Raw genomic sequence first — 25,563 nt, 5'->3', positions numbered from 1 at the left:
CGTGAAGAGGGTCGGCGCGAGGACACAACCTTGTTTCACTCCATTTCCAATTGGGAAGGGCTCCGAAAGGTCGTTGCTGTGTCTGACCTGTCCACGCTGTTCCTCATGTAGTTGGATGACCATGCTGAGGAATTTTGGGGGGCATCCTAGACGTTTCATGATCTCCCACAGACCTTTTCTGCTCACGGTGTCGAAAGCTTTCGTGAGATCGACGAATGTCGCATACAGTCCTTTGTTCTGTTCCCGACATTTTTCTTGTAGCTGTCTGAGACGTGTCCTTCAAGCCTGCGCAATGGAATTTTTAGGTGGAGTGCAGTGTGCGCAGTACTGGCCCCACCCTTTACACCCGTGGTTCATCTGCCATAGCCTAGCAAGCTGGGACGGTGACAGTGAGGTCCTCAGGTCGTAGGTTTTATATCAGACTGTCCTTGTCCTAGCCTCTGGCTCAAAAACCTTCCTCGGAGGCACGGGGGCGCGGCTACTGAAAGTCGGGACATGGCCATGGACCCAGGGTCAATGCATGTCGAGACTGTCCTGCATTCCTTAGCACTTCATGGGTTTTACTTCAGACTTTTCCTTGTCTTAGATGGACTGCCTTCCCGGGCTGTCGAGCTCCATCTGCCCGCATGTGACAGGTAGCACAGGGTTACATGGTACCTGTGGCAGGTAGAGACCTGACCTGACACCAACGAGACACATAGCCAATGTTTATATCACATACCACATGTATCACAGTCAAGTCATTTTACAGCATCATTTAACAGCTGGTTGCCTTTTTGTTTCTCCTGCAGCCAGTTTTTTTAACCCCTTGACTTCTGAGTCATGGTGAAATGAGGTCAGTGGGGCTGTGACGACATTTTGTACTTATCAGTGGTGTCACTGATTTCACTGAACAAAATCAGTGCAATTACAAGAGGAAGAAATTCAAGTACAGAGCACTGACTGACAGACAATCTGACCTGTAAGCTCGTTCTTATCTCAGTGAGGTGACACTCCTTCACTGACGGGCGTACTTGCCAGCAGCAGTCAAAGGGTTAATCATTAAGATCAAGGTTTTCTCTTGTCTTTCTGCTGCTGTTTCATTCTCTCTGATTCAGCCTCTGTCTCTGTCTCTATCTCTGTATTTTTCTGTCCTTGTGTTTTTGTCTCAGTCTCTCTGTACTCGGCTGTCTGTTTCTGTCTCTCTCTTCTGACTGTCTCTCTGTATTTGTCTGTTTCTGTTTCTCTCTCTCTCTCTTCTGACTGTCTCTCTGTACTCGTCTGTTTCTGTTTCTCTCTCTCTCCCTCTCTCTCTCTCTCCTGACTGTCTCTCTGTACTTGTGTGTCTGTTTCTGTCTCTCTCTCTCTCCTGACTGTCTCTCTGTACTTGTCTGTCTGTTTCTGTCTCTCTCTGTCTCTCTCTCTCTCTCCTGACTGTCTCTCTGTACTTGTCTGTCTGTTTCTGTCTCTCTCTCTCCTGACTGTCTCTCTGTACTTGTCTGTCTCTTCTGTGTTTATCTCTCTCTCTCTCTCTCTCTGTATCTCTTTTTCTCTCTCTGTCCCTCCCTCTCACCCCTCTCTCTCTGTCTTTGTGCCTCGCATTTCTCTGTCACATTTTGTTAATCCATGTGATATTTTCATGTTTCCTTCCTGGAACATTTGAAGCCATGTGATATTTTTGTGTTTCCTTCCTACCACATTTGAAACAGTGTGATGCGTTGTTTCCTTTAGTCCAGTCATTGTATGCCGTTTTATGTTCTGTGGTCTGTGTTTTTTGTTTTTGTTTGTTTGTTTGTTTGTTTTTAATCAGCAGATTGTATATGAATTACTAATTGTTATTATTATAAACCCATCACTTTGTTAATGGCTTAAACTCTGGTTTCAGCGGAGAAAGAAAAAACAAGCAATGCATCTCAGCAGTCTTTACAAGACGTTGTAAAAGAGAGAGATCAGGTATTTTTTTTCCTTTGGAGCAATTTGGTTCTGTGTGTGTGTGTGTGTGTGTGTGTGTGTGTTGTGTATCTTGTTTGTGTATGTTTCTCATACACATGCATGCATTCATGATCGCATTTTCCTGATTGTGCTCATAATTATAACTGCATATGTATGAGGACATGAAGAGAGAGATAAGAGAGAGAAGATAAATTTTTTTGGTCAGTTCAATTAAGTTTCAAAGAAATCCTGTCATGAGTAGAGACAGAGAAAGAGAGAGAATCATTTCTTTCTGTAAGAAAAAAAATCTGTTTATGAATGAACAGAGGGTAAGATCAGTTCAAAAACACTTTTTTAATCCACATGGAAACTTGTGTGATCAAGGTTTCATTATAAACACAAACATGATCGTGCATGTCATAAAAATAGATTAAAACTAGTTAAATAAAAATCCACAATACCGGTCTGTAGACAAGCAAGGCACACATGCATGCACGCACTCATGCATGCTTGCACGCTCACATGCACACGCACTCACCACACCACACCACACTAACCACCCCATCCCACGCTCACCACACCACACTCACCACACCACACCCACCACACCACATCTACTACAAACATCCCACCGCACACGACACACCACACATTGCACACCACACACATCACACACACCACACACACACACACACACACACACACAAGTTAAGACTATAAAGCATGCACATCAGTGTGTCCAAATTAAAACATACACATTTTGTTTTGTTTTTTTGCCAAGGTATTTAATCTGTTTTTTATTCTGTGGTTGTTCAGGCACTTGAAGACCTTCAGTCTGTGGAGACTGCTTTCTCTGACCTGCACCGACGCTATGAGAAGACAAAGGGAGTGGTCGATGGCTTTAAACAGGTAGGTGGTATTTTCTTCTTTGTCTTCTTCAGCTTCTTTTCCTTCATCACCTTCTTTATTTTCTTCTTCTTCTTCTTCAGCTTCTTTTCCTTCATCACCTTCTTTATTTTCTTCTTCTTCTTCTTCAGCTTCTTTTCCTTCATCACCTTCTTTATTTTCTTCTTCTTCTTTTTCTGTGTAGTCTTCTTTGTCCTTTTCTTCTTTTTTTCTTCTTCTTCTTGTTCATTTTCATCTTTTTCTTTGCTTTCTTTTATTTTTTTTTTAAACAGCGCTAGTTGTGGTTAAAGAGGAAATCAGACTCTTGGAACTAAGCAAGTTAGACAGATGAGAAATTAGGTCATCCAGTCAGCTTATTGAATTTATACACCTTGTTAAGAAAAAAAAAAATCAAAGAACAATATATTACTGTAAACAAGAAGTAATGATGATCATAATGACAAGAGGAAAAAGGAAGAACAGTATGACAGAAGACAGATATAGTGATGATGATAATGACAAAGAGTGTGAGAGAGAAAAAAACAGAACAGAATAACAGAAAAAAAAATGATGATGATGATGATAATGACAGAGAGTGTGAGAAAACAAAAGAACAACAGTACAACAGAAAACAAATATAATGATGACGATAGCACTGACAGGAGTTTGAGATGATGTTCAGAATTTTCTCCCCCTCCACTAGACTTTGAACGGTGGTCTGGGAGCTGCCATTCAGATGAGATTATAAACCATTGTCCCCTGTGGAGCATGCACTTAGCATATGTAAAACAAACCCAAAAAACTATAACAACAAGAGAGTTGTCCCTGGCAAATTTTCTAGTAAAATCCTCACATAAACATGTGTGTATGTGTATGTGTGAGCGTGACTGAAGCTTGACTGAATGACACAGGCAATAAAAGATTAGCACTAAAAGGCAAATGTCAGTTGGCTCTACCCAGGTAGGCAGCCCGTTGTGCAAATTACTCTGAATATCTGTATTTGTAAAGCATTTAGAGCTTGGTCTTTGACTGAAGAGAACCACTAATATGTCTTAGCAATCTAAGCAGTCATATTTCAATCTTTAGCCATCTATTTATCTTTCCCTGCACTTTATTTTAATGTTTTTACCTTTAATTTTGTTTGTTTGTTTTTGTCTTTCCTTAAGGCCTTACTAAAGTGCGTTGGGTTATGCTGCTGGTCAGGCATCTGTTCAGCAGATGTGGTGTAGCATATGTAGATTAGTCCAAACGCAGTGATGCATAATGAGAAACTGAACTGAACTGAACTGAATTGAACAATTAAGCATGAATATCAACAATGATAATGATTTTTTAAACTCTTTCACCGCCACAGACGACTTTTGTTGACTGGACAGTGCACTGCCATTGGCGACTTCTGTCGACATCAAGGGGTCATGTTGATGTTTTTCACATTGTATCAAAGCTTGACAGCTGCAGCCAGGTTCCCACCAGTAGAACAATGACTAACCTTTGCTCCCTGACCAAGTTCAAAGTGAACAAGTCCGTTGTGTTGTTTTGAATGAACCGAAACCTGTGACTGAGAGCATCTTATCCAAAGTATTTGGCACTGGGGAGTGTTTTTCACTCAGAAACTTCGGCGGTGAAAGAGTTAATGAACTTAGGTAAACCTGTAATGCTTGAATGCCTTCCACAGAATGAGGAGGTGCTGAAGAAGTGTGTCCAGGACCTGCAGAACAAAATGAAGAAGACAGAGCAGAAGATTCAGGTCATCAAGGAACAGGCTGAGGAAAAGCTGGAAAGGTCAGCACGGCTGAAATACATGATGTGGATTTTTCTGTGTTTGTTTTTTGTTGTTGTTTGTTGTGTTGTTTTTTGGAGTGAGTGCATGTGTGATGATAGTTTTGGTGTCATGTAATGTACCATGTCAAACTGATGCAAACCAGGCCTGTTTGTATGCACCTCTCGGTCAAAATTTCTTGGCAACTCGGTGATAAGATGTCTCGCTAATAGTCCACCGTCTGCTAGCTGATGAAATGCCATTTCTGGCTGGAGTTAATTACTCATTGATTGATTCACAATGGCCACTACTTTTTGAGATAAGTGATTGTACTGCGCTCTAGAATCAGCAGCTGAGTGTAAATGTAGGAGAATGGATTAAGAGTAAGTCATAAAGGTATGGTTTATGATATTAAAACACATTGCAGCTGGTACATGAGGGTAAGAGGGGGTTATAAATGCCTTTCCTGTGGCAGAAAACATGACAGGACCACCTGTCACTTTGGAGGTAGTGTTTGCTGTGACATTAAAACACATGGCAGGTGGTACATGAGGGTAAGAGGGATTTGTTTCCTCCAGAAAATGAAACAGGGATTTTTTCTGTCTAGAAAATGAGACAGGGATTTGTTTACTCTAGAAAATTAAGTGGGAATTGCTCCCTCTGGAAAACAAAATGGGGATTTGATCCCTCTAGGAAATGAAATGGGGGGATTTGTTCTGTCTGGAGAAAGAGAACAGGGATATGTGCCCTGTGCTTTGTACTGGTCAGTGGGGATGGTAGTGATGTGAAGAAGACACCACCGAGATGTTTCCACTTGGTGTGAGATTGCATGCAGGTTGTTTTAACCCATGTCCCACCCACCCACTCCTGCCCCTCTGGGTGTTTGTGATTCAGATGAGATGATAAACCCAGGCCCCATGTGCAGTATTCACTTAGCACATATAAAAGAACCCACGGCAACGCAAAGATTGTCTCAAAAAGTCCATTTTGATACTAAAACAAGATTCACTTGTAGACAGATAAAAAATGATTTTGATATATGGGGAGTGCTGCACTGAGGTGGTGTGCTCTTCCAAGGGAGATAACCCGAATTTCACACAGAGAAATCTATTGTGACAGAAAAATAACACAAGACAAGACATGACATGACACGACATGATATGACATGACATGCATGATATGACACGAAACAACATGACACAACAAATACAACACAAAACAACACAACACAATACAATAATATCCAGTAGGTTATGGCGTTTGTTGTTCATGGAGCCCTGTATGGGGTTGTGCCACTAGTGCTGTGTACCTCTTTGTGATCCTCAATCTGAGCTGCTGGAATTGTGCACGCGAGTTTGTTCCTTAACCTGAACCAGCGGAAACACATACGTGATGCATTCATATTATGATTTTATGCAATCTGCATCGTACTGTGATATAGAGAATCGGAAATCAGTGTTGTTACTCCCTAATTTTTTTTTTAAACAAGAAACAGATTGATATGATAACAAATGTTAAGGTCTAATAATCAACAGTGGATTATTCAGATTTAGGGCACAGTTACTGGGTATCACCTAAGTGACTTGTGCAGGCTTAAAAAAAAAAAAAGGAAAATAGGCATTTGTTTATTTGAGATAGTATCACAGGCACATGCACACACATGATCTCAACCGTGGACCTTTAACAACATTTGAATGAATGAATGACTTGTCTCAATAATCAAGTTAAACATTGTGGTTTGCTGTGAATAAAAGGGCGTCAGAGGAGATAGAGAAGACCAAGAAGAGCAGTGCTTCAGAAATTGCCCGTCTGGAGGCGGCGCTACGCAAAGCAGATCTACAGGTGCAGAGCATGGAGAGCACACTGGAACAAAAGGTGAACTGTTTCTCAGCTTACGTCTTTTCTTTCCTCACAGTTTCGGACATGTTTGTTTTCTTATTTTGATAATGAATGTTGATGGGGGGTGGGTGGGTGATGAAGATGCTGCTATGGGGATCCTATTAGGTTTGACGAAGCTGTGCTCTGTGTACTCTGGCATCAACCAGGCTGAGAAATAATGACACATACAAAGATGGTCAGGAAATTAGAGCAACACTCCCAAAGATGCATCCATGAAGTCATGACCCTCAACTGTATGGTTCCAGTCTTCCCATTAGAGACCATAGCACACTCAGCTGTGGGCAGGAGCCAACCACAAGCCAGAAACCCCTTATCTGTTGGGGATCGAACCTGCATTCTTCCAGTCATCATTTTGCAACACTAACCACTTCACCATGGTGGCTGGTGTTTATCAGGTTACTTACCTAGGCTTAAATACTCTCACATCGTTGGACTCTTCAGGCAGTCAGAGCGTTCCATTCTCTGCAGTCCTCAGCCAGTTTGCTGTTGTCACTACATCATCTGTCAACAAGTCTGAGGTCTCACTCCACTATTTGTCAGTGGTTCAACTTTCTTCAGCCTGTAGGTGTCCAGTTCAGGGCTTGGCATGTGATTCTTGTTGCAGGGAGCCTCAGTACATGTCCCAGCCAATGGAGACATGAGAGGCCAATGGGATATTTCTCTGACGTCTTCATTTGAGATAAAATCAGGTCATTTGATGGTTACCAGACAACAAAAACAAGTGCCAGTCTATGTAGGTGCTACATATCTGATGCATACAGCACACATTTAATCCCTTCACTGCTAGTATATTTTGCTATAGCCTATGCTGAGAATTTTTTCAGAAAAGCAAGAAAAACAAGCCAGTGATCTTAATTTGTTTATATTTCAAAAAGTACTGAAGATAAGTGCATGAAAGTATATACCAAATGAAAGGAAAATGAACCAAGATGTTAACGCTCACAGGTTCAAGTAATGAGTCAATATGACACAAAAATTCCATAAAATGCAATGAAAAAAAATCAAGACTGTCATTCCACCTTGTAGGTGCTACAACATCAACTAGGTTTATGATCCAATCTTTTTTGTGACTGTTTTGATCAGTCACACACACTGTCCAAGGCTGTGCAACAGTGTCCAGATCCGTAAGACTCCAACACAGTCCACACAAAGAATGAAAAGGGTGTACTCACCCAGCATCTATCGCCAGTAAAAACGCTGTGTGTGGTGCTTGCGGAAACAGTCTTCAAGACACAGTGCTGGTTTGCTGGGGCAGTCTGGGTAGTAGAACCTCACATCCTTTCTTTGCCTTTTCTTCCAGCAGACTCTGCACCTTCTTTGTAGCCAGGCCTTCTGTGGGGTAGATGGGATGGGCCCCGCCTTTCTGTGCCGAACCTTAGATATAGTGGATAGGAATTCACTGCCACAATGGGCATAAAGGATTATGGGACCTTTAACCTTTTTTTTTTTTTCACCTTTTAACTTTTCCTTTAAGGCACCTGCTTTGATCTTTTCATTAGGTGTGGTGCAAAGATAAAACAGTGATTGGATTGTGAAGCTGTGATTTGTGTGTCAGGAGTTAAGTGTTGGTGATGACCAAGTTCTAGCAGTAAGCATTGTCTGTATGTCAGTCTTTACAATCCTTTCTCTCTTTTTTAGCCTATCTGTCTCTCTGCACAAGTCTGCTTTTATCTTTCTGTCTGTCTCTAACACCATGTGAATGAGACAGTGGTGACAGAGGTATGTATGCGTATGTGAGGGACCATGCAATGTGAATGTGAAGGGTGAGGTTCAAGTACAAGTGATGAATTACTTGTCGAAACGTATGCTACCAAGTTTTGCCTCCCTATGTGAAGGACCATTTCTTGTGTGTGCATGTTTCTTTTAGATTGCAGCGTGTCAGGGCTTTGTGGCTGTGTATGGCAAAATAGTTTTTATTAATGCATTGGTGTTTTTTTAATGTGCTGTCTATGGCAAAATAGTTTATAATTAAACCCTTGACTACTCACCTTAGTGAAATAGGTCAGTGTGGCATGAATTACAGTTACTACTTTTGTATACATTTCACTGATGCAGTTGTTTCAGCTGAAGAAAAGCAATACAATCCCAAGAGGAAGAACTTTGAATACAGAATAGTGACTGAAATCCTGACCTGTAAGCACTGTCTTATCTCAATGAGGTGACAGCCCTTCACTGATTATCATGCACATCAGCAGCAGTTTAGGAGTTAATGTATCAACTCATTTTGCTCCAGGTACAAGTTACCTAATACCATGATTACCTCCTCTGTGGACCAGTATTCTTGTACCAGCACACTATTCTAATTTCATTTAATCTTGCTTGGTACAGTTGGCATTCTTAACTTAACAGTTTATGGATTCCGGAAGCATAAAAACAAAGCTTTGTTCAACTGATTCAGTCAATGATTCTCCATCAATTTGCGACATTTCAGTAAACCACCCTGTTTTTTCTACAGTGGTCTTATGTAGCACTGGTCTTTGGTGACTGTTGCAGGTGAAAGAGAACAAAGAACTGGCAGCAATCTGTGATGAACTGATCGCAAAGGTGCAATAGGTAAGAGCTGTTTTGTAGGAGACAGGCTCACTGTACTTCTGTCAGTTTTACAAGTCTTTGTGTGTGTGTGTGTGTGTGTGTGTGTGTGTGTGTGTGACAAATATTTTTTGTTCTTTTTGCAATTGTGCACATGTTGTGGTGCTAACCGCAGTTTTGACAGACATTTGCAAGTGTGTATATGTGTGTGTGAGTTTGTGAGTGAGTACTCAAGTGTGTGCGTCTGTGAGTTAGTGAGTTTGTGTGTGTCTGATGAGTGAGTCTGTGTGTGCGATTGAGTGAGTGAGTATGTATGCGTGTTGGCTGGTTGGTTGTACCCGTTGTTTGGTACAGATAACACTTGCTTTTAAAAATTGAAAATGTGAGGAGGAAATGATAATCTGCTTTAGAATTTAAAGTATTTGGAAGAAGAAGAAGAATGTGTCTGAACATTTTTCTCTTCTTTGTCTGTTCTCATAAGCCTACACCTAGTTGAACTTGAACTCTCTCAGAATTCTCTCAAGCGCAGGCTTGGTCCCTCTTCCCCCTGCCCCATACATAAGTCCTATCTGTTGAAGTCCTGTACTGCTTTGTCCTTGGTTCCTTGTGGTTTTATGAGATTGGATTGAAAGCATCATTTTCATCACGTACACATTTGCATCTACACTTTCTTTTTTTTTCTTTTTTTTTTTTTTTTACAATGAAATTTCACAGTTTTTGTCTGTGAACTTCTGAATAATTGTAATAGTTTGACTGAAACATCAGGCATGTGTGCCAGAAACGGCCATTAATTTGTGTATTCAACAGAGAAGCCAGTGGCAGACCGTATGCAACCTGCATTTTTTAAATCATCTCTTGGTTTAACTTCTTTTTTTGTTTTTAAACATACCAGCTTTTATGAAGTGGTACTCAACTATTTGTGAAATCTGTATATTGATAAAGACTTACCAAAGTGGGCATGGGCAGTCTCTTCTGTTAGCATGTAATGTATTCATCCAGAAGTTGACAGTGTTTACATGTGACCTTTGACATGTGTATGTTTATGTCTGATTTTACAGCAGTAGCTTTGTGGTTCCTGGCGTCAGCTTCACGTGAAGTCTGTCATCACCACAGCACAACAGAGCTGGCTGGCTGCTCTGTCATGGTCATCCCTCAGCATCTGCAGAACAAACTCTTTTGTCCGCAGTTTTCACTCTCTTGCACAAGGACTATGTGTGTGTGTGTATGTGTGTGTGTGTGTGTATGTGTGTGTGTGTGTGTGTGTTTGTTCATGTGCGTGTGTGTGTGTGTGTGCAAGAGTCAGAGAGAGAACGTGTGTACATGTGCATGCATCTGGCAAGAAGGACCCATTGACAGGAATTTAAAAAACTGCTTTTAAACGGCAGATGTGTTTTCATCTTCATGTTTTGTTTGTTAATCGAAGTCATCTGAAGACTGCGTTTTTAAAATACTGTTATTTAAAAATTTCCTTGACACACAAACTGTATATAGAGAGATGGGAAAACCAATAGGTGCGAACCAGATTGACATTTTCTGTAGGTATGTGCGTGTGTGCTTGAGATTACCAGTTGTTACAAAGCGTTAATTCGCTGCTTGTGATCCTAGGTCCTGCCCTGCTCTTTGAGTTGACCCAGTTTGGTAGTGTTGTTAGTTGTTATTTATTCAGTTCCATCACCATTGAATGTTCCCCCCACACATTGTGATACACTGTTTTGTTTTGTTTTTGAAGAAACTCGTTTTATTTCGGTTTACCTTACCTTCAACAGACATAAAAGGTTGTGGTTCCCATTAATTAAGCATAGAAATCTACGTGCTGTATCTGTCCAACATTTTCACTGGTGACGGTATGTGTGTGTGTGTATGTGTGTGTGAGTATGTGTATGTGTGTGTGAGAGAGAGAGGGAGAGAGTTGATGCATGTTTCATAAATGTCATTTGTTCAGTTGTTTTATGTGTGAGAGAGAGAAAAACAAGTAGTGTTTCCCCCCAAATTTTCACTGTTCCATTTGTAAGTTTACCAGTGGACCCTTTGTCACAGCTGATTCACATTTATGCTGCATTTTACACAGTGTATGTGTGCATGTGTGCGTGTGTATTCTTGGGTGCATGTCTGTGTGTGTGTGAAAGATCACTACTGGAAAACGGCAAATATTGTTGGAGATGTTCTCCTCCCAAGATCTGCCCTGGGGACTTGCTGAAGGAACAAGACAGAAGGGCACCAGAGTTCTCTGTGATTTCCAGTTGACTTTGCTGTCTGTCGTGCCTGCTGTCCTGTCAGTCTATCACAGTGAGAGAGGAACTGTGTTGCCTTTGGCCTTAGGGGTACCCCCGTCTGAGTGGTGCACTTCGGGCCAGAATAGTTGTTTGGATACTGCTTGGATATTTGTTGAAAGGATACTTGGTCTCCTATTGACTGTAATTTTTTTTTTTTTTTTTTAAGAAAGAAAATGGAGAGAATAGTGCTCTTTTTCGGTGAAAAAAGTAACAGTTGTTAAGACTTAATTGCCTTCCATGTACATGCGGGTAAGGTTTGATATGAATGAAAATGTTCCATTTCAGACTGGAAATTCCTTTTGCATTTTGTTTTATCTTCTTTTTTTTCTTTTCTTTTTTTTTACACATATTTTTTATGAATATTATACATATAATTAGTGAATATTAATGTAGGAAGCCAGTTCATTTGAATTTTCTTTTAAATGCTAAGGATGGTGACTTTCAATTACTTCAATTTTGTAATTTGAATAATGTCAGCAATTAGATTTAAAGGAATATTGTATGTCCTTAGTTTCAAAAGCTCTGTATACATTTTTTTATGTTTTATGTTGACCATCCCATATTTTACCCTGTTCAGGTATAGTGGTCTTCACCTGTTCTGGAAACAGGTGTAAAGAGTAAGGTTTTTTTTTAATGAAAACAGTGAGATTTTTTAGTCTATTTTCTCAACCTCAGGTGGGAGCAGTTTTTAATTATCTTTTTCTGATATGAATAACATTACCTGATTGGTATTCCCAGCTCATATATATATCATATATGTATTTCTTTTTTTATGGTTATGGTGGATAGGTGGTTTTTTTCTCTCTCCTTGTCTCTGTGTCTGTCTGTCTTTTGTTTTGGTAAGAACTGCACTTATTGCAGAGGTACAATTCACTTTTATATCATGTAAATAAAAGATTTTCATCATTTCTTTTTTTCTACAGTATTTGTGCTGAAACCATCATCTGTCTCATTGAGATCTGCAGCTATGTTGAATGAAAATGCAAAGAGTTTATGCGATGTTTGCATTACATCGGGGTTCATTTCATTATGCAAGCTTATTTCCCCCCAACACCAGTTTTGCTAGTTCAGAATATGTTGTTATTAGTAGCACTGTTGTTGTCACTCATAATCATCATTTTTTAGGGAGAAAGTGAGGTTACTTGAAACAACATTCATTGGAGGGTAGACATAAGAGTGTGTGAAAGTTCATGAGGATGTTTGAAGACATGCAAGAAACCTCCATGACAGTGTACATATCCAATACTAAACAACCACTCTGTTCCTCAGTGAATGCATGTCATGTATGTTGGGTGGAGGGTACTTCACTATTCACCATTTAACCATAATTATTACAGTGTGCCATGTAATGGTTGTAACTCCATGTTTATCAGTCATAACATCGTCCCCAATTTCACACTCTGCATTCTGACCTCTTCTGCATTGTTTCACATCATATATTTTTATCACAAGGTGGTGCTGTGGCATAATCAGGTGTTGGACTTCTGATGCAGTGTTCACCAGTGATCAGGGTTCAAGGCCCCACTTCAGCATGGTGGTGTGTCCCTGGGAAAGGCACTGTACTCCCGATTTTCCTCACTCCACCCAGCTGTGAACGGGTTCCTGACTTTGGTTGGGGAAGGTTTAAAATTAGTGGAAGAAGAGGATTGGATCCTGCCTTTCAGTGTGAAGCCCTAGACACAGTGGATATGAATTCACTGCCCTTGTTGGCCATGCAAGGTTGGGGGACCTTTCGTATATTGTAACTTTTCAGCTTATCGGTTTCTGGAGACAGACGAACCCCACTTTGTGGAGCAAGGGAAGTGCCCTTCTGTCCTGCTGTTTCACTGGATGCTGCCCACTAATGCATTCAGACCTGCCTCCTTGGCTTCACTGTTTGTGGGCCGGAGTTCCAACATTACACCTGATTGTTGGCATGTTCATGATTGGGGTTTTCAGGCAGCCGATCTCTTCTTGCAAGTTCATGTGTTGTTTCGCTTTTCTTTTCTCTTTTTATTTTTTTTTCCGTTCTCATGGAGCACAGACCTGTATTATGGGATGTTAGATATGTCTTTCATATAGTGTGCTTTTATCTCCAGCTTGAAGGGACTTAAGGCACCAGGGGGTCTGCACAGGGTCAAGGCGTCAGAAGGTCTGTACAGTCGCCTGTAGGATGTTGGGGGTCTTCAAGTATGTGTGAATAGCATCACAATATTTTGGACATTCTATGCTAGATATTACCTCCTTTTGCATTGTTCTCTTGGTTTCTGCCTTTTTTTCAACCTTCACTGTCATCTGCTTTTTGCCATTCATTTTTCTGGGAAGCCTTTACATTGTTTCTCTTTTTCTGCAGTCATTGATGGATTGTCTGTGCTATTTTGCTCTGGCGATTAGGTAGTAACGTCAACACTGGGATGGGTACTAACTGTCCATTCTGCCATATATTTGCCTTTTTGGTCATTTTATATATTATGAAATTTTGAGGTATTTTTAATCCCTTTTTACATTTTTTTGTAATCTGGGAATGATGAATTAAGCAGAGGGCTGACATCCACAGCACAGCCTCACCTATTTGTCCAAAGGAGCTTAATAGTTAATGAATGTATCATTACCTGTATTGTTTTGCAGAGGGTTTTTGTTTCTTTCTTTTTTTGAGATGTGGCAGAGTTGTTTTTTTTTCAAGCAGTTGAATTTCTTTTCATTTAGTCAAGCAACCCTGATAAGGCTCTGTGCAGTGGGATCAGACTATAAGCAATGGTGTCAAGGCAGAGGAAAGTCTGTACACACACTGACCTGGCAGCTCAGAATCAGCTCCATCCTTTTATCATGCCAGGCATGGTCAGGGTTCAGACCACACACATTCAGGTTGGGAGTCTTGACTCACTCGCTCACTCAGCAACTGCTCAAGTGTCACACACCTTCACTCCCCCTTCTTCCCTTTCCTCCTTTTGTTTTCAAAGGGATTCACCTGCCAGTTTCTGCTGTTCGGAAGTTCATTTCCCTGCTCATACCTTTATTGTGAAGCCTGGGAACTCATCCTGATCTCCTCAACTCACTTTCTCTTTGTCCCTTTATATGGTTTCTCTCCTTCTGACCCATACCTTCCTCATATCATGTATAGTTCTTTGCAGCCTTAGTGTATGTCCTCATCTGACAACTGGCCGATAGGAAAGTTCATGACTTCAGTAGACATCCATCTTTCTGCTGTACATCTATTTTGCATTGCAGAGTTCTGGTTTCTTAGACACTTTGACAGGTTTGCATTGCATGATGTTGTTTTGAAAGCTGGTTTCAACACATACCATGCAAGGTTCAGAATTACCATCTGTATATTTCAGTGTTTTTTGTCAGATAATCAAGTAGTTTTTTTTGTTTTTGTTTTGTTTTCTTTTCTTTTAGAGTGAAACAAGTTACCAGGCATTATTAGTTTTCAAGTTGCTTGAAATTAAATCTGAATACATTTTCTGTTATTTACCACATAACATGTTGGTATGAGGAGAAAAGGTAAAGAATAGCACACACACACACACACACAAAAAGAATGAAAAACAGCTTATGCATGTAGATTTTGTAGGTTTTTACAAAATTTTCCTAGTCTTTTTCTTATGAAGTTTTATGTGGCGTAATAATATTGCAACACATAACTGCAGAGTTCTTTTATGTTCTTCACCAAAAATGTATTGAATGGTTTGTGAAGACTGAAATAGGACTGCCATTTCTATCCCTCTTTCCTTTCTCTTTTTTGCCAGGATTCATAAAATATAAATTATGGCTTGTTGGTTCACATGTGCAAATAAAGTGAGTCTGTATTTTAACATCATTAGTGTGTGTGTGTGTGAGAGAGAGAGAGTGTGCATCATGTATGTTAACACTGGTATTTCTTGAAGTCTGCACTTAAAGAATTCACTACTGAGCAGGAACAAAAATTTGGAAGGAAAAGGTGGACATAACAACACACTCCTGGCCATGGCACAACAGACCAGTTTAAAAATTCTGTAATTTCACACAAGCACTCCCAATGTCACACAAGTATACATGCTTACCCTGTCTTCACACAGACACAGACGCACAACAAACTTAAAACATGGCACTCGTCCAACCCATGTTTCCACTTGTACACAGAAACATGAATGTGACCAAGATGACCAAACATTTTCCCCCAGCCTGCAGATCTTTTCAAACAAGTCACCTGGTTGTACTAAATCCATATTACAAATATGAAACATAAGACAAAAGTAGATAAAACTTACAAAAACATTAAATGGGTAAAAACTGTCCAGAACAAATCATGCAGCATGGTTAACAAAAGCGAACAAAAATCTTTTCCGATATAAAGTATACTGTGATGGATCAGACTTCTATTTGCACCATGCATGCCATCTTTTAGTGATGGTTGGATATCAGGAGTTACATTTAACATCTTGTGACGTTTGTCAAGAATTCCTGACTCTCTGCAGAGTAAATGTGTGGAGACTTAATGCCAGTTCAGACTATGGACAGAACTACATGTGTATCATATATCTGTTGTTCATACAGTGGCGGGAGGGAATAAATGACATATTCTGGTTTATTAGGAACCTGACACATGGCATGATCATTGCAAAGATACCCTTCCACGTACACTTTCATTGTTTTTATAGTGGAAAGGAAAAGATAAATCACACTTTAGCCTCATAAGCTTTGTCTCTTTTTTTTCTTCTTTTTTTTTTTTTCTTTTTTTTAAATAATGTAATATAAAACACAACAGGCAACAAGGCACTGAAAAGGTTCTGAACAGTTTGCTTCAACACTCAGTACCCCAGGTACTGATATATCAGTAACATCTGGTTGCTTCCCCTGGACTGAGTATGGATATTACCGTACTGCGGTCCATCTCTTCACTTGATAACTTACAATTCAGTTTTACTTTTTCAATCAGTTGTATTCTCATTCAGTGCTTTCATCTTGGCTTTAGCCTTGAAGTTGTTTGCCAGTGTTTTCAAGGGGACTGAGCATGTTTTTTTGGGTTTTTTTTATGATGTGTAGGTTTCATGTATGAAGTATGGCTTTGACAATGCACACTGCTGTTGTTGAGCTGGTCCACAGAAACTGATGTGCAGCTGCACTGAAAGCTGTTCTGGAGGGGTACAAAGTGAAGATGAAGGTGTCAGTGTGGAATGCTGTGCGTCACAACAACACGGAGTGGGCAGGCAGGGTGTGGCGGTCCACCCCTGTGACGATCACCTCGTCCATTCTCATCACTGTGCACGCACACTGCACGGCTGACCGCCAGCCCTCCACCTTGCTGCTGAAGTTGTCCCACACAGCTCTGCCACTGGAGCCCTGAAAACCCGACTCTCCCCTGCCCTGCACAGGTGTGTGAAAAGACTCTCCCCTGCCTTGCACAGTTGCGTTAAGACACTCTCCACTGCCCTGCACAGGTGTATTAAGACACTCTCCCCTGCCCAACTCGTGCTCTGCTCTTCTGACTTGTGAGGGGATGCAGTGTCCACACAGCTTATATGAGGTGTGGCTGGTTGATGCATGGGCTGTGTGCCTGAGGTCTGCACACGTCTCTGTGACCTGCAGGACTGGCTTTGATGAAGAGCGGCCTTTCTCTATGCAGTCCTGTCGTCTGCAACAGGCACCGTGGTTTGAGAGACAGAACCTGTGACAATCCGTCTTTTCATCTGATAATTCACAGGGACCGCCACCTGAGCTTGTGATGGACGATTCCTGAGCTTCCAACTTCACACAGAGACAGGACTGGCAGTGGTTCTGGCCTGTCGAGTCGTGCTGACGGGAATTCTGATTGTGGCCGAGACAGAGATTTGGGAGGGAGTTTAGAGGACAGCAACTGTCGGTGCCAAGGCTGTGGGAGTCGCAGCCGGCTGTGTGCCTGTTGCTGTGCAGTGTGTGCACGAAGGAGAGGAAGGTGTTTGCTAGAGCTGCTCTCACTGCGGGTCTGTACAGCGCCAGTTCCCCTGCCCACCTGCCCCACACGCTGCCTTCACCTGCAACATCCATACAACCATCATTCGTCCTACTTTTTTTTTTCTTTTTTTCTGCTGCCCCATCATCTACACCGTTTCTATGGCACAGCTCCCATGCTGTTCATATGGACTTTGAAATGAAAAGGATGGCATACATTATGCTCTGTTGATCTTTAATCAAATGGAGAAACAAAGTATTGAGGCTTAACAGCTACTTTTGATTTCTCTCGGATCAAAACTGGTTTTCTGAACCGCCACACATGTACATTGTTTTTGTTTTTTTTAGTATGTGTATCTATGTATGCATGTATGATAGTCGTTTTTGACTATGACCATCAGAACAGCAGAGGAGGTAACTGTCCCAACTATCTGGCCTAGAATCTGATTATATTGGAGAGTGTCTTGCCCAAGTTACATCCTCACTCTCTTGCCCGAGAGCGTTTTAGGACAGTTGGCGCTGGGATGTATGTACTGGTATTACCACACACCTGTAATTACATAACCCCCCTACCTGGCTGGTTCTGGTGGGAGGTGAGCAGAAAGGCACACGCCTGTTCTGTGGCGCCCCCTCCCCGCAGTACTCTCCCCTCCCCTGCAGCCTGCGTCAGTCTGGCCGCACAGTGCCAGAACTCCTCCTCCTTCATCTCCCTCCCCACCGCGCTGAGCCCCCGGATCACCAGTGTCTGGGCACAACACACAGTGTCACTCATCACCAACATCACTCTCATCAACATCACTCATCACCAAATTCGCTCATCACCATGTGATCACAACACACTGTGTCACTCATCACCATGATCACAACACACTGCGTCACTCATCACCATGATATAACACAGTACGTCACTCATCACCAATCTGATCACAACACACTGCATCACTCATCATCAACATTATTCATCACCATGTGATCACAACACACTGCGTCACTCTTCACCTGTGCGATCACAACACATAGCATCACTCATGACTGACATTACAACACACAGCGTAACTCATCACCGACATTACAACACACAGCATCACTCATCACCATTATGATCACAACACAGCATCGCTCATCACCATTATCATCACAACACACAGCATCACTCATCATCATTATGATCACAACACACAGTGTCACTCATCACCATTATGATCACAACACACAGTGTCACTCATCACCATTATCATCACAACACACATCACTCATTACCATTATCATCACAACACACATCACTCATTACCATTATCATCACAACACACATCACTCATCACCATTATCATCACAACACAGTGTCACTCATCACCATTATCATCACAACACACAGCATCACTCATCACCATTATCATCACAACACACAGTGTCACTCATCACCATTATCATCACAACACACAGCGTCACTCATCACCATTATCATCACAACACACAGCTTCACCCATCACCATTATGATCACAACACACAGCTTCACTCATCACCATTATCATCGCAACACACAGCGTCACTCATCACCATTATGATCACAACACACAGCTTCACTCATCACCATTATCATCACAACACACAGTGTCACTCATCACCTTTATCATCACAACACACAGTGTCACTCATCACCATTATCATCACAACACACATCACTCATTACCATTATCATCACAACACACATCATCACTCATCACCATTATCATCACAACACACAGCGTCACTCATCACCATTATCATCACAACACACAGCGTCACTCATCACCATTATCATCACAACACACAGCATCACTCATCACCATTATCATCACAACACACAGCGTCACTCATTATCATTACAACACATCACCATTATCATCACAACACACAGCGTCACTCATTATCATTACAACACATCACCATTATCATCACAACACACAGCGTCACTCATCACCATTATGATCACAATACACAGCGTCACTTATCACCGACATTACAATACACAGCGTCACTCATCATTATCATCACAACACATCACCATTATCATCACAACACACAGCGTCACTCATCACCGTTATGATCACAACACACAGCGTCACTCATCACCATTATCATCACAACACACAGCGTCACTCATCACCATTATCATCACAACACACAGCATCACTCATCACCATTATGATCACAACACACAGCATCACTCATCACCAAGGTGATCACAACACACAGCGTCACTCATCACCAAGGTGATCACAACACACAGCGTCACTCATCACCAATGCGATCACAACACACAGCGTCACTCATCACCAATGCGATCACAACACACAGCATCACCCATCACTGTGATAACAACACACAGTGTTACTCATAACCAATGCGCTCTGTGCTAATGGCTCTTACTTACTTATTTACCATCTTTACTCCAGATGAAGCATGATAAGGTGCCAACAAATCTTCTCCAGTTGTTTCGGTCTTGAGCAAACCAGTTGATTTCGTTTGTCTTGCCTGCTGTTTTCATCTCCTTCTCCACAGTTCTTCTTCATGTGGTCTGCCTCTCTTTCTGTTCCCTGGTGGTGCCCATCTGAGGACAGTGTGTGGACGTCTGATTTCATCAACCACCTCCAGCGTGTCTGTTTCACCTTGCCAACAATGTTGTTGATGCCTGTGTGTCTGTTCACTTCTTTGCTGGTGACATTCTGTTCCCAGTGAATTCTGAGGTTTCGATGAAGACACCGTCCTTCAAAGTCTCTAAGCTGGTTTCCAATTTTCTTGTTCACTTGTCAGTTTTCCAAGGTGTACAGGAGGACTGATTTGCAGAATTTCGATTTGGTGTTGGTCTGCAAGACTGATGGAGCAAACAGTTCTTACCTCTTTAGGATTATCGCTTTCGATCACCTTTTAAGGTACAGTAATTACAATTAAACTGGCATTTACAGAAGCAGTACCACCCATCCATCCAACCATCTGTACACACACACACACACACACACACACACCATTCACCTGAACAAAGACGGGTGGTGTGATGACCAGGTGTTTGCGGTCCAGGTAAACAGTGTCACACCAGTCCTGTGTAAGTGGCTGCACTGACACACCTTGGCACACATTGCCCTGCACACAAAGCATGTCACACACTTTCAGTTTCAAGCTGTCAAAGAATGCAGACTGAACCATACGCGTATATGCCACACCACATCTGCTTTGCAAAAACAAACAAACAAACAAACAAAAATCAGAGCAGATGCCTGAACTATGCAGAAACCCAACATGCTGGTCCGGTCTTGACAGCCTACCCTAAGTTTGTATTAAAAAAACAATGAGTGCAACAACTGAGTGGTTAATGTTTGACTTTCAATGTGAAGGTCCTGGGTTCAAATCCCAGTCACGGTGCCTGGTGGGTAAAGGGTGGATATTTTTTCCACTCTCCCAGGTTAACACATGTGCAGACCTGCTGGTGACTGAACCCCCTTCGTGTGTATACGCATGAAGATCAAATGTGCACATTAAAGATCTCATAATCTGTGTCAGCGTTCGGTGGGTTATGGAAACAAGAACATACGTGGCATGTATCCCCCACAAAAAGGATAATGACTGACAACATAGCAGGGGTAAAAACAGTCATACTTGTAAAACCCCACTTGTGAATAATATCATGGGTGCACATGGGCATCACAACCCACAAATGAAGGAGAAGTATTGGGGGAAAAAAAATTTTTTTTAAAGGAGGAAAGAAATAAAACAATTTTTTTTTAAAGGAGGAAAGAAATAATTAAACAAAATCAACAAATGAGCAAATACATTGAAATATGTATTTGCTCATTTGTTGATTTTGTGCATAGTAAAATGAAAGATATATTGAAGGCAAATGACTGAAATAAAATAAGAATAAAAATAGGCCATGTTTGTAGACACAATTCCAATTTCAGTTTCAAGGAGGTGACAAAGCAAGACAAATAAAACAAAACAAAATTTTATTTAACAGGGTACTGAGACATGCAGCTGTACATGTTTTTCCCCACTGAGCCCAGAGATGTAAATAGGCGGAAAAAAAAACACAACAACAAAAAACACAAAGAAAAAAAAAAGGGGAACAGGAGGACATGGTAAAAATAAACCCAGTAAACCCCACCAAAACAGATTATGGCTGCCTACATGGCAGAGGAAAAAAATGGTCATACACATAAAGCCCAAGTGTACTTATCAATGAACATGGAGTTGCAGCCCACAAACTCAGAAGAAGAAGAATACAATAAAGACAAATGCAAAGAAGCAACTTTTTTTCTCTTTCTTTCTTTTTGGTTACCATGTGAGAATCCAAAACATAGGTAGCGAAGTCCACTCGACAGGCTGACTGCAGGACTTTCAGAGCTTGGAAAGCCACATGATCAATCAGCGCTATCCCAGAAGCCACACAGGTCAGATGGAGGTCAGAGTTCACCGTGCCTCGCACCAACACCACCCGTACCTCCAACTGGAAGAAATACATCCAATATGTCAGTATTGACGCTGACATGTTTCAAGTTCTAACACAACATCAGTAAACGTCATCACCATCAGTGATTGTTGAAGACTGTTGTCACACACAAATTATCTGCCAATACAGTGTCTGTGAGGGTCTGGGTTCGAATCCTGCTCTTGCCCTTTCGCCACAGTTTGACTGGAAAATCAAACTGACATCTAATATTTTGGATGAGACGATAAACTGAGGTCCCGTGTGCAGCGTGTACTCAGTGCACTGAAAAAAACCCATGGCAACAAAAGGGCTGTCCTCTGGCAAATTTCTGAAGTTAAAATCCACTCTGATATGTACACGAATAATGAAATATATATGTATGCATACACAAAAGGTCTGACAGCACAGTGGGTCATGCTGCTGGTCAGGCATCGGCCCAGCAGATGTGGCGTAGAATAAATTGATTCATCCGAGTGCAGTGACGCCTCCATGAGAAACTGAAACACTTCTACTTCTTCTTCTTTCTTCTCCTGCGTTCATGGGCTGCAACTCCCATGTTCACTCGTATGCACACGAGTGGGCTTTTACGTGTATGACCGTTTTTACCCCGCCATGTAGGCAGCCATACTCCGTTTTCGGGGGTGTGCATGCTGGGTATGTTCTTGTTTCCATAACCCACCGAACGCTGACATGGATTACAGGATCTTTAACATGCTTATTTGATCTTCTGCTTGCATATACACACGAAGGGGGTTCAGGCACTAGCAGGTCTGCACATATGTTGACCTGGGAGATTGTAAAAATCTCCACCCTTTACCCAGCAGGTGCCGTCACCGTGATTCGAACCCGGGACCCTGAGATTGACAGTCCAACGCTTTAACCACTCGGCTATTGCGCCCGTCAAACACTTCTACAAAAACTCAAAATGGCGACTGGCACATTCAGCCACCTACCTGTTTGAGCACAGCCAGAACCTGACAGTGCCAGTTGTCCTGTGGCTGGTGCAGAGATCTCACACAATCAGTGACCCGTGTGGACGACAGTGTTGCTTTATATCCCCTGTGTCGGAATTCTGGTGTCAGGTCTCCATTGATCAGCTGCACAGTAATGATAATAACATTGATAATTTGATTTTTGAAAAAACATATACACACAAACACACCGAGACACACATAACACACACACACACACACACACACACACACACACACACACACCACACACACGCACTCACACACCACACACACAAACACAACACACACACACACACACACACACACACACACACATGCACACACACAACACACACACACACACACACACAAACAACACACACACAACACACACACACTCACACAACACACACACACAAACACATACACAACACACACACACTCACACACAGACACGTACACAACACACACACACAAACACACACACACAAACACACTAACAAACACACACACAGACACACAGACACACACAAACACACACACACAAACACTAACAAACACACACACAAACACACACACTAACAAACACACACACACACACACAGAGACTACCAGAACAGCAGTGGGACAGAAGACGATGCCAGAGACCAGCTCCATCACTTCACAGCCCGCACTGACCACCAGCCCCTCCAACAGCTGATGCCCACCCTCCGCACCCCGCACACCCACAGCGTGAACACGGCCCACGTCAAACCTGCACACCACACCATCACCCATCACCCCCACGTCAAACCTGCACACCACACCATCACCCATCACCCCCACGTCAAACCTGCACACCACACCATCACCCATCACCCCCACGTCAAACCTGCACACACCACCATCACCAATCATCCCCATGTCAAACCTGCACACACCACCATCACCCATCATCCCCACGTCAAACCTGCACACACCACCATCACCCATCATCCCCCACGTCAAACCTGCACACACCACCATCACCCATCACCCCCACGTCAAACCTGCACACACCACCATCACCCATCACCCCAACGTCAAACCTGCACACACCACCATCACCCATCATCCCCACGTCAAACCTGCACACCCCACCATCACCCATCATCCCCACGTCAAACCTGCACACCACACCATCACCCATCATCCCCACGTCAAACCTGCACACCACACCATCACCCATCACCCCCGCATCAAACCTGCACACACCACGATTACCCATCACCCCCGCATCAAACCTGCACACACCACCATCACCCATCACCCCCGCATCAAACCTGCACACACCACCATCACCCATCACCCCCGCATCAAACCTGCACACACCACCATCACCCATCACCCCCGCATCAAACCTGCACACACCACCATCACCCATCACCCCCACGTCAAACCTGCACACACCACCATCACCCATCACCCCCACGTCAAACCTGCACACACCACCATCACCCATCACCCCCACGTCAAACCTGCACACACCACCATCACCCATCACCCCCACGTCAAACCTGCACACACCACCATCACCCATCATCCCCATGTCAAACCTGCACACACCACCATCACCCATCATCCCTGTATCAAACCTGCACACACCACCATCACCCATCACCCCTGCATCAAACCTGCACACACCACCATCACCCATCACCCCCATGTCAAACCTGCACACACCACCATCACCCATCACCCCTGTATCAAACCTGCACACACCACCATCACCCATCATCCCCATGTCAAACCTGCACACACCACCATCACCCATCACCCCTGTATCAAACCTGCACACACCACCATCACCCATCACCCCCACGTCAAACCTGCACACACCACCATCACCCATCACCCCCACGTCAAACCTGCACACACCACCATCACCCATCACCCCCGCATCAAACCTGCACACACCACCATCACCCCAACGTCAAACCTGCTCACACCACCATCACCCATCAACACCTATGAGCACAATACCAAATGTGATTGATATTAGTATTATTTACATGAAAAGGATATGTGATGTTTCAATGTGCCCCCAATGTTTCAATGTGTACTGAAAAAGCTCAAACGCCAGCAACTTGATCACTATACGAAGGATTTCTCTAGCACTAACAAACGAAGATTCCCAGGCACACACACACTCACACATACACACACACATACACACACACACACATGCAACCATTCACAAATTTACATGTCTGTGTCTGTATGGATAACCTACAAATAAGAAGAAAGAAACAAGAACTACACTGACTGTGAATGCCTGTCATGCTGGAGGTGATGACGCATTGCTTCCTCCGCCCATGACATCATGTCATCACAGCCATGGCTCAGAGACTGGGCTTCTTCCGGAAGAGAAACCAAAGCTTCCTTTGCAGTCAGTTCCTGATCATGTCTCACACCATTTTGGACATATCTTGGGGATGAATACAACTTTTTGTGACCACAAAATTGTCGTTCGAATGTGCTGTAGGAATGAATGCAGCATCCTGTATGATCCGGTTCTAAAGAAACATGTTCCATGTGATGATGATCCAAATGACAGTGTCCATTCACTGACACACCGTTAGCATCTGTTGGTCCTGAAAGACTACAGTCTTTTTCATCACTGGAGGAGCTACGGTGCTGAAGATGTCTGCTTCTCAGCATCACGTTTTTGTGCAGCTTAGCTGAGGACAGCTGTATCTTGTGACGCTGGAGAATATCGTTCACTGCTGGAAGTGTCACAGGGCTGACAATATTTCCAGAACTCCTTCCTGAGATGTGAGCAGATCCTAAATCCACTGACTTTCGCCTCTGTCCGGTACTCCCATGGTCTTCAGTCAATGTAACATGGTCCAGTTCTCTGACAGCTAGAGATGCTGAATGTGTTCCTTTCGTGTTAAGTTTGGAATGATTTGAACCATGCTGATGCAGGTCATCTCGTGCACAAACGTGAGGAGGTTCTACATTTGCTGCAGGATGATCTTTAC

At 42.6% G+C, this 25,563-nt stretch overlaps 2 protein-coding genes across 8 annotated transcripts in view; one reads left to right on the top strand and one right to left on the bottom strand.

Moving 5' to 3' along the window:
• The window catches only part of LOC143276139 (uncharacterized), a 54,707-nt gene extending 43,291 nt beyond the window's left edge, over positions 1-11,416 (top strand). For all 7 annotated transcript variants that reach the window (XM_076580556.1, XM_076580570.1, XM_076580564.1 and 4 more), the window contains 6 exons: positions 1,865-1,932; positions 2,728-2,820; positions 4,472-4,578; positions 6,310-6,430; positions 8,948-9,007; positions 10,042-11,416. In XM_076580556.1, coding sequence (XP_076436671.1) covers positions 1,865-1,932; positions 2,728-2,820; positions 4,472-4,578; positions 6,310-6,430; positions 8,948-9,007 — 449 coding nt within the window. In that variant the 3' untranslated portion in view covers positions 10,042-11,416. The remainder of the gene's footprint in view (positions 1-1,864; positions 1,933-2,727; positions 2,821-4,471; positions 4,579-6,309; positions 6,431-8,947; positions 9,008-10,041) is intronic.
• Positions 11,417-13,902: 2,486 nt separating this feature from the next.
• Positions 13,903-25,563, bottom strand: part of LOC143278049 (chaperonin-containing T-complex member BBS12-like) — a 15,443-nt gene continuing 3,782 nt past the window's right edge. The window contains exons 5-13 of the mRNA XM_076583062.1: positions 25,148-25,563; positions 24,846-24,976; positions 23,668-23,745; positions 23,174-23,315; positions 22,562-22,705; positions 21,459-21,626; positions 20,159-20,266; positions 17,719-17,890; positions 13,903-17,228 (exon numbers count right to left, since the gene is read on the bottom strand). The exon at positions 25,148-25,563 is cut by the window's right edge and continues 184 nt beyond it. Coding sequence (XP_076439177.1) covers positions 16,402-17,228; positions 17,719-17,890; positions 20,159-20,266; positions 21,459-21,626; positions 22,562-22,705; positions 23,174-23,315; positions 23,668-23,745; positions 24,846-24,976; positions 25,148-25,563 — 2,186 coding nt within the window. The 3' untranslated portion in view covers positions 13,903-16,401. The remainder of the gene's footprint in view (positions 17,229-17,718; positions 17,891-20,158; positions 20,267-21,458; positions 21,627-22,561; positions 22,706-23,173; positions 23,316-23,667; positions 23,746-24,845; positions 24,977-25,147) is intronic.

The sequence above is a fragment of the Babylonia areolata genome, chromosome 2 (assembly GCF_041734735.1).
Source record: "Babylonia areolata isolate BAREFJ2019XMU chromosome 2, ASM4173473v1, whole genome shotgun sequence".
NCBI lineage: Eukaryota > Metazoa > Mollusca > Gastropoda > Neogastropoda > Buccinidae > Babylonia > Babylonia areolata.
The sequence above is the reverse complement of the archived record's forward strand: the minus strand, read 5'-3'. Positions and strand labels throughout refer to the sequence as shown.